We start from the raw sequence: 9997 nt of genomic DNA, 5'->3' as shown, positions 1-9997 counted from the left end.
CCAATCTCTAACATTCTGTGATTCAGTGAGGTTAAAAAAAAGGCTTAACAAATAAATTTTGAATAGAGATAAGAAACTGGGAGTACAAGCAGTGGAAGGAGCACAACTATCAGGTTAAAAAAAAAATATTGACAGGAAGTTAAAGCCAGGGACAACTGAGTCTGATGACAAGAGACCAAGACAGACAGACCAAATATGCAGGAGGACAGAAAAATAACTAGAATTGGAAGCCCGGTAGTACGAGATGGTAGAGAATAAAAAACTATGACTTACATGCGCAAGCAGACTGAAACTGGTTTTGGGATAGGAGGGAGATTGACTAGTACAGGAACAGAAAGAAAAACAAATGGCTAGCACTGTTTGAAAGACACTGAGAAAAAACCCCTGAGAAACAGAAAAATTATTATTGTGGAAACCAGATGGGAAAAATTAACTGGATTGCATAGGACCATGAAGTCAAGGCTGAAAGTCCAACTTTGTTTGAAAAGAATATAGTACTCTCATATATAGTTGTAGGCTAAAAAAGAATATAAAAAATTGCAAACACTGACAGGTGACAAATGGATGAACGTGTATGTGTGTGACTGTGTGAAACTGAAATTTTGAACTCTTAATCAGAAGTATGCTAGTTGCTGGTTTCAACTAGAATGGGCTGGTTGCTAATTCTGACAACCTAGACTGACAGTGTGAAGTCCTGAATCCTCCAATTAATGAAATGACATGAGACAGAATCATTAATTCAGAGGTTGATCGTGTGTTGTACTTCACATACAGGTTTTTTAGATTGGGTAAACAGGAGCTTGAAAGAAAAGTTGGTAGCGAAAAGGGTTCTTGAAAAGAAATGGTCTCTGAAACAAAGAAAAGAAGCCCCCTCCCCCCCCAAAAAAAAGAAGATCCTGGCTGGAGGAACAATCCTGCAAGTGGGAGATCCTGGAGACCAGAGAGATGCATGGAGACACACACCAGCACATGCCTAGGGGCTATGGCCAGTAATATCCAAGACTGGTAACTGAACAGCTGCAAAGCACAAACTGATGTGATTTACTGCCTGAGTCTCCTGAAATAGCAGTCATCTCCATGTTGGAAAAGGCAGTTGAGACCTAGTGAACATAACACTGGGCGGGAGAGTGAGTGTGTGAGATAATCAAGTTGGTAAAAGCTCTGAAATCACTGACTCTTAAAGAAGCTCCAGTATCCAGATCCACTACAAGTTGTCATTTACTCTGTTTCACCCACGACAGATACCAACAGTATCCACCTCAAGAAAAAAACCCAAAACAAACCAAAAAGATCTGGGAAGTGCCTTATCATATCAGTCTTTTGCCTTTTATAGTTACCTTTTTTTTCTGTGCTTTCCCAGGCTTCAGGGAATCCAGATTCAGCTGTGCATGAATATGTTTCATGTTTTCTATACAGCTGTCTATCAGGTCAACTGGAAGACAAAAATACTAATAAGTTCATTCACAATCAAAAATATTTTCTGAAACATAAAATATCTTTCTTGCCATGATCGTGATTACTGTTACCCTCCTGAACTGAGATTTAAGGATGCAGATGTCCAAATTCTGTAAGTTCCTAATATATTGTTATCTTCTTGATATCAGGAAGTAATTAACAGTCTTTGAGATGAGTATGTGCAGCTGAATGATCTCAAGGAGCAAGAATACATTTGAGTCCTCTTGCAACAGAGTTTTTTGAGAGGAATGCCCAAAGGAAGGACTGATAATATGGAGTGAGTAGGATGATTTGGGAGGAAGAGGATAGCAACTCATAACTCTTCAGGATATCTTCAGTGACACTGCCTAGAAGACTGAAGCTTCAAGAGGTTAGAGCATGCATTTATCTTACCCAACTCTTCCCTAACAGCAGCAGCTTTGCTGCATCTGAGGTGCAACAAAGTAATGGAAATGTTCAGGTGACTCAAAGTGGAAAATGTTGAGTTAGACTCATTCTTGGGATCTAGAGTCTTTATTACAAGATCATAGGCTCATGGGACAACTCAAGTCGGAAAGGATGGCCTCCAGAGGACATATAGTTCAAACTTCTGCTCAAAGCAGAGTCAGCTATAAGGTCAGGCAAGGTTTATCTGCAGCCTTATCCAGTTGCGTCTTGAAAATGTCCAAAGACAGAGACTGCACAGTATTGTCTAGCCAGCCTGATCCACTGCTTGATTGACTCCAAACAGGAAATGTTTCTTTACAGCCAGTATGAATCTCACCTTAAAATTTATGACCATTCTTTCTCATCATCCTACACCATCCACTGTTGTGAAAAACATGGCTCTGTCTTCTTCAAAACCTCAAAGGTACAAGAAGGTTGCTGTCAGGTCCTCTCAAAACCTTCTTTTTTTCCAAGTTGTGCAAGGCCAGTTCCCTCAGCCTCTCCTCTAAGAATAGGCGGACACAACCACCTTGGTGGCCCTCTGCTGAACTTGCTCCAGTTTGTTGTACTGGGCCAAAACTGGATGCATTATTCTAGATTTGGTCTAACAAGTGCTAAGTAGAGGAAAGATAACCCTTTCCCTTCAATCTACTGGCTGTGTTCCTGTTAATATACCCCAGGATGCTGTTAGTCTTCTCACATTTAGCTTGCTGCCTACCAAAACCTCAAGGTCCCTTTCCGCTCCCCTGTCAGCTTGTACTGCTGCTGTAAGGGGTTGTTACTTTCCAGGTGCAGGACTTTGCATTTGTATCTTAAAAAGTAGTCCTTAAGAGCTGAACAGGTAATGTTAAAGCTACAGGTATCTTCAGGACACTGATTTGAACCCCAGAACTCCTCTTCCTCTTCTCTAAGATTTGTGTTGTATCACAGCAAGAATGACTTGAAGGCTGCTCTAGCACTGAACATGATGCACTTCATGCACTGGTAGTGCCTTCACAGGAAGTCAGGTCTTAGATGATTGAGTGTGTCATCAGTGGAAGAACCCTGATTGAAGCAAGGGTTGAGTAGACCACCAAGACACTGGGAGAGAGCAGAAAGTAGGTATATAGCATAGGATTTGAAGTTTGGAGTTTTCTGCCACTACTGAAATCAGATGTTGAGCAGATATCTATCTAGGCTGTCTATTTCAGTTTAGTGTCAGTTTGAAAGACCTAACAAACCAACAGAGAGAAGCAAGTAACGAGAAAGCACTCAAGACAAAACGCACTTGGGCTGATCAACAGGTATTAAATGCATGGTACATGAGAAATGCAAATTAATCAGTTTCCCCTGTGTTCTAGTGGGCACAAAAAGCCTTTGGTTAGAGTTTTTTCACTTTTGCTTTACTACTGTAAAGTAAAAACTTTAGGCATGAAAGATGTTGCATTGCAAGGGGAGAAGGTCCTACTTAAACTGTAAAGTGGGAAGAAAGGAACAAAGAGGCAGGGAAGAACAAAGCTGAGAAAAAGAACTCATCATGTTCAGGTATAGCCAAAACTGAGAACACAAGGCATACTTTCACCTACAAACCTGCATTGTCAGAGTGTGAAACAAGAAATGGAAAATACTGCCAGCGCAAAACCTCCAGTTTTGAACGTATGAATATGCCACTAGCAGTAAAAGCTCACAGGTCTCTTCTCACTCTAACATAAAGCTGTGATTTCGCCACAAATTTTTAGACCATCTACAACAAAATATTTTATCTGTAGCTGAAGACTTTGAATATTAATATGCTTTCTCTGTAAAAATCTGTGAAAAATGCCACTGAAAACTAGGGTCTTTTGTTTTGACAAAACCCATTATGATCTAAATAAATACATGAAACACCTGCAAGTATTGATTTATAAAGCATTTAACATACATTTTAAAATGCTCACCTTCCAATGCACATTTCTGGGCACTTCTACTGACAGCTAACAGAGACAACAATGAATTCGTAGCAACTTCTTTCAGCACATCCTTTGAAGATTTTCTTTCACAGATCTACAAATAATGCAATTTAATTACCAAAATGAAAAAGTGACCATATTAAAAGTAGTATTCATATTTATAAATATGTTGTCATAGTCTATATTTTCATTTGGATGATTCATCACTATATTCCTATCCAAAGTTCTACCTCTCCATATTCCTGGTTATAATCTATCTGCACTGAAGTATTTCACTATTTTTAATTAAAACGTTAAAAAAATTTTTTTTTTTTTTACTCTTTATTCTTTCTCTTTTCTTAACATTCTACCTTCCTGAAGCCTAGATTCATAGCCTTGCCATTCCAGACCTTTCCTAATATTCAGGCTTGGTATCACAGACAATTCACTGACATGCCTTTAGTGCAATCTCACTTTCTTCAACAGGATGATGAACAAGAGACATTAAATATCGGTTAAATTCTTTAGAATAAAAATATCATTGACACATGGATAATTTTTTTTAGATACTCTTCCAACCAGAGAAAAAATGGTAGTTTTTCTTATTTTTGTGAGGCCTTTCTGAGCATCATCATGTTTCTATTAATATGAATGTAAACTTTGTGTTTTCAAAGAGATATTTATGTGGAGTAATATAACAAGATAGTCGAAAAATGAGGAGCTGTCTGTGCTTTATATATTGTCCACTAGATAATTTTGTCCATCAAGCAATTTTTCCTAAAATATAATTCCAATTCCATCTAATACAATGGAAAATGCTACGTATTGTAATCAGAAGAATATAGTAAAATAAGAACTGTTGCTGGATTGTCATAGAAGGAAAAATATATTTTAAAGTTAGCCAAAAATAGAGATTCTTAAGAAAAAATACTTCAGACAGAAATCTCATTATCACCTAGCCACAGGACCTCATAGATTTTGTACCTCTACATACATCACATATATCACCTATAATTGGATTTAATCCTCTAGCTAGTAAGTGCCTAACAAATTTTTCAAATTTTAGTATGCAATGAAATATCAATATATGCTCTAGAGTTACCATTTATTGAAGTGTTCAGTGTAACCAGCACTGAAAAGGTCAAGGGGTGAAGACTAGTAAGTTAGTAACTTGGAAAAAGAAAAAACAGTCATTGATAAGGAGAACTGACACCAAATTAAAGCAGCCAAGCATGGACTAGGTTCTACATTTACAGCTAATAAAAAAATTCACATTGAGACTACAAATGGTTTTATTACATTCCAAGTGAAATCTCAAAGCTGTCAGCAACACAAGAATGCTCTAAGTAAATTAATTATTTTTCTGTACTGGTAGGTGGTGGTTTCTTTTCAAATTAAATAATTTAGGTGTTTGAGTAGTTAAAAATACAAAAAACTTAAAGTTTAAACTTGATGTTAAGTTACACAAGCAAGGAAAAACCAAAATGTTATATTCTTTCAATCCTGCATAACCTAAAATGTAGATTTTGTGATTTATCCACTCAAAGGTTTTTGCTCTATTAAGTTGATAGCTGTTTTTATTTTTTTCTTAGTACTTAGGAATATATTCGTCATTAAAAAACATATTTTCCTATCATTCTCTTCGGTATTTTCCTTTAATTAAGTATTACCTGGCTGATTAGAACTGATTAAATAATAAAGGTGAGTTGTCCTATACTTGTATCTTTTTAAAAAGTCTCAGTTTCATCTTTCTGTTTTCTAAATTCAATCTTAAAAACTAGCAAAATTCCATTCTTTCTTGAAGCATGCTCCTTTATGCATTTTTCCTTACTCTGCCATCAGGTATTGCAACTTACAGTAAAAAAGGAAATATATGCCAATCATAGGGAACACTTATATAATTAATAATTAATTGATGTCAGTCAGTGATTAACTACTAGTTGAATGGAAAATATAATTATGTAAGTTTGTAATGCCTTCAACCAGAAGACTCTATAGTTTTAAACTACTAGTATTAAGGTATTAAAATGAGAATGGACACTTTTCTTTTTAATTATGACGTATAATAAATGGAAGATGTCCCATGAATGCACAGCAGATCTAGCTTTGTTAGTCTGCACCTACTGTTCGTTGAAGAAGAGATCGCAGCCTTTCTAAAACATTGTAAATTTTATATCTAAAAAAAATAGTGCCTAAATTTGAGACTTTATGTATGGATTATGGTTTCCTTATTACTTTTACTTCTGGTCTTGAAAACATGTGTACAAGGGTTAAAGTTCACGTACACAAAACCACCAAAACCTTTCAAAGTCAGCATGTGCATTTACTACATTAGTTGTATGCAATAAAGCATACTGATTTATGACCCAGTCTTCTAATATTCACACCTGCAGACTGGGTCCCAAGTTAGCATTGGCCATTGTGTATCATCTATTCTTCTATTTTATGTAATGAGGATGACTAATGGAGATGACTGACTTTTAAAAAAAAATTCTCACAGCCTTTTCTATGGTAGTCAATTATCTGCTTGAGTGCTTCTCTTGAAGAAAGAACCTGTCCAAAACTTTTGGGTTGTTTTTGTTTTGATTTTTTTATAGCTTTCTTTACATCCTATGGGCTCCTCTTTCAACTGCATCTCAATGACCATCATAGTGGGGGCAGGAAGTAAATATATGTACTTTGCTCTAAAAAACTGAAGCCATTTCATTCCTGATTCTGTTATCCTTTTTTGGGGATCATAGCAGCTATATCCCTTTCATGTATTATAAAGTTCCAGACAGCACAGGTTATCTTTTGAGCCCTCTTATGAACAAAATGCAATGTCCATCTACAGCTCTGAAGAGTTAAAGAGCAAGTTAAAAGCTGGTATCTCTTATAATACTCAAACTAGGTTGTAGTGTCTGATTTGCTTTCATTGGCCTGGCTGCAGTTAATTCTTCATTATACAGACTACTTCTGCTGTCACCAAAGGAATCATCACTTTTTGCCAGCAAAGACTGGCAATCAGGTATGTATACTTGCACAAGAATAGACAAATGAGACTTACAACACATCTTTGTCTGACATACTTTCATGCAATTGCTTTTTTTGTGCCAGAGACAAGGAGTTCAGTTTTAGACACATATATAAGCATTAAAACCAAAAACCTAACAGGATATTTAGCAAATTATGGGATTTCAATTAAGTGCCCCTATTTTGCTGTCAGAGTCTCTTAAAATCATGTCCTCACATTAAATCTTTATGCCCTGAAATCAGCTGAAATTAATTGCCAAAGGAGATAGGGAATTCTAGTTTTAGTGGCCTATATAGTGACGTCAAGAAAGATCCTCTTAACGAAGTTTCTCCTCCCTGAAAGCTACTGAGTTCTCAATAGACAGAATACTGTGCCCCGATAAATGCTCTAGAGCCACAGTGGTGTAACCCAGCAGCAAAGCAACACAGGTTACGTGACAGATGTTAGCTAGATCAGGACAAGTCTCGACAGGAGTGAGGTTATTCTACAAGAATTCAGCAACCATAGGAAGAGAGGAGATTAAGAGATACTAAAACAGCACTATTTTAGTCACATTATCCAATATGCACTAATACATGTTGAAAAAATAATGTTTAATGTAGCAAAATTGTAATAAATATGATTCTTACAAAAACATAATTACAAGACACTGACTCCAGAACTTCAGAAATTATAAGCTACATTATGTTATATGAAATGTGCGTCTTTCAGACAAATGCTACACTTCTAATCATGGATCACTATTATTGTTACAGTGACAAACTGCACATAATTTAAAGAAGGCCAATGAGTATATAGACAAAAGAACCAATTTGTGAGGGGGAAAAAATTAGACACAAATTTCACATATAACTTTTCTTAGTACTAAGTAATGGAAGATATTTTAGCATCCTGTAAATAAGTGAAGGATGTAAATATAAAGGAGGTAAAAGAATCATTTAGGACAGCATATAAAAGTATAAATAAGAATAACGAGATTACATTAAGAAAGACAGAACATTCAGAATAAGTATCTAGAAAAAAACATCTTGTCCCCAATATATATTATGTCAGGCAACAAGTGTCTAAAAGAATTAGTGAATATATGCTACCTGGCCAATTTAAAACTAGCTTGGAAAATACATTAATATACGCTCCTTAAGTGCAACAATGAAGTTACACTATCAGGGAAGGAACTAGAAGGCTTAATGATTCATTTTGGTTCACAATTTTTATGAAGGCAGCTGTTAAGAACAACAACGCTGTAGGTAACTACATTTCTTTTTAACAAAACACAAAAATGCAAAAATATATCCTACAATCACATCGTCCAATTTTAAATACCTGAATAATTAATGCAGTAAGTTGAGTTACTGATGCCTGGCATCCTTCAACGTGATCCAGAAGAAAGCTAATAGTCGGATTCTTACACATACTCTGTTTATCTTGGAGCTGTCTTCTTCCTTCCTCATTCAAAAGGACAGAGAGGAACTGTAAACTAGCAATATATAAAGCAGGATATGTAGTTGACAGATGAATACAATCACAAATAGTATCTGAAAGGTTAAACAGAAAAATAAAAATGTTTATATTTCATTCTGAATAAAGCTTAAGTGCTTCGTAACTCAGAAAGACTTATCAAAGAAAGTGTGTCAGCCAAGAAGCAGTTATACCTGTGCACTACACACAGAATTCTATGATTTCTATGCATTTCACAAGTCTTTAAAATCTAAAAGAAAAATTTCAGTTTTATAAGTTTGAATTAATCAAATGCTCTGCATTAATTTGACTATAAAACAAAAAAAAAAATCAATTTCCATGGGCTAATTCACTCATTTGTTCAACAATTTTCTGAACTCTCACTTTATTCAACAGCTTATGCTACAATATCAACAGTACGCACCAGCTGCTTTATGTGCAATGGGATTTGAATTCACCAGATCACTGAACATTCACCTAGCTGAAATCACAAGCTTGACTGGACTATGTTCATCCTTCAGTCTTGAAACATGTCAGAGAATCTTGGCCTAGAGCCCTGACTAGACAAGTAACTAATGAAGGAATAAATAAAAAAACAAACAAAACCCTGTATAATGATCTTGAATTCCTCTATCTCTCATCTCTCCTCAAAACTTTGCTTTCCTTCTACGTAAGATATATTTAAAAAAAGGAAAAAAAATGAAGCATTAATAGATCACTTCAGGATCTACTCAAAGGTGCCATATTTTGTTAAGGTTTACAACTAGAATCACTAACCCATATATGCAAACAAAACTCGTGAATTTATCTGGAGGTTCAAAAGTTAGTCTGATGTCATAAGACAGAGCTATAAAAATCCAGTTAAGGGAAAAAGTCAGTCAAGCTCTGGACACATTTGGTTTTCATTCTGGATATGCTATTGGTAATTACTTAATAGCATCTAAACAGGATTGCCTCTCTTTTCTATTTGTTTTTTTATTTTACTATTTCCTAGGTTAAAACCCATCCAGGAATAGTTATTACCAATTATTGCTGTACAATGATTTGCAAGGGCTGCTGTCACATATGGTAAAGATATTTGGCCACTCTTCCACAGTAATGTAGCTAGAAGGTTGAAAAAGTCTACCCACGTTTCATGAAGTACAGATGCTAACTCGGTATCTGCAAAGATAATAGAGAAAAAAAATCAAACCATTAGCACATGTGCACAACTCTGAATAGCTAAGCCTGACAACTGTCAATTTAAATAAAGGTGGTAAGTAAATGAAGACCTGCATCTGTCTGGCTATACCGGAAACAAAGTACTTCATTACCTAACCCATCTTTGGAGCGAATGGTGAGAATCGTGAAGGTATTTCCCAAGAGAGGTTTCAACATTTCATCCTGAATTACAAGCTGAGAGTCCATCAATAAACATGATTTCAGAAGCTTGGACATAGATGACAAGTATTGAAGTAGTAATAACACCTGTTAAATATGTTTTAAAAGATATTAAATAAAGCCATATATTTGCACCTTCCATGTATTTTTTAAAAATTTAAATATATTATCTCAACAGATTAATTACATTTTGAACTAATATACACCACTTAAGAGAACTAATAGGATATAAATCAAAAATTGTTCTCCTAATTTTTACTGTAGAAGATGAAACAGAATTCCTAGTCTGGAAACACATGTGTGAAATCAATTTTCTAGTGACAAAGAATAAAGTTCCTGGGAAAAGGTCATATATATA

The 9997-nt window shown here is 35.4% G+C and overlaps 1 protein-coding gene across 1 annotated transcript in view; it reads right to left on the bottom strand.

Moving 5' to 3' along the window:
- Positions 1-1045: 1045 nt before the first annotated feature.
- Positions 1046-9997, bottom strand: part of RTTN (rotatin) — a gene marked incomplete at both ends in the record, with an annotated part of 56952 nt that continues 48000 nt past the window's right edge. Inside the window, 6 exons of the mRNA XM_010081831.1 lie at positions 1046-1131; positions 1332-1432; positions 3798-3903; positions 8125-8336; positions 9283-9420; positions 9573-9726. Coding sequence (XP_010080133.1) covers positions 1046-1131; positions 1332-1432; positions 3798-3903; positions 8125-8336; positions 9283-9420; positions 9573-9726 — 797 coding nt within the window. The remainder of the gene's footprint in view (positions 1132-1331; positions 1433-3797; positions 3904-8124; positions 8337-9282; positions 9421-9572; positions 9727-9997) is intronic.

The sequence above is a fragment of the Pterocles gutturalis genome, unplaced genomic scaffold (assembly GCF_000699245.1).
Source record: "Pterocles gutturalis isolate BGI_N339 unplaced genomic scaffold, ASM69924v1 scaffold1179, whole genome shotgun sequence".
In the NCBI taxonomy this organism is placed as follows: Eukaryota; Metazoa; Chordata; class Aves; order Pterocliformes; family Pteroclidae; genus Pterocles; species Pterocles gutturalis.
This window is presented reverse-complemented; position numbering and strand designations above follow the sequence as displayed.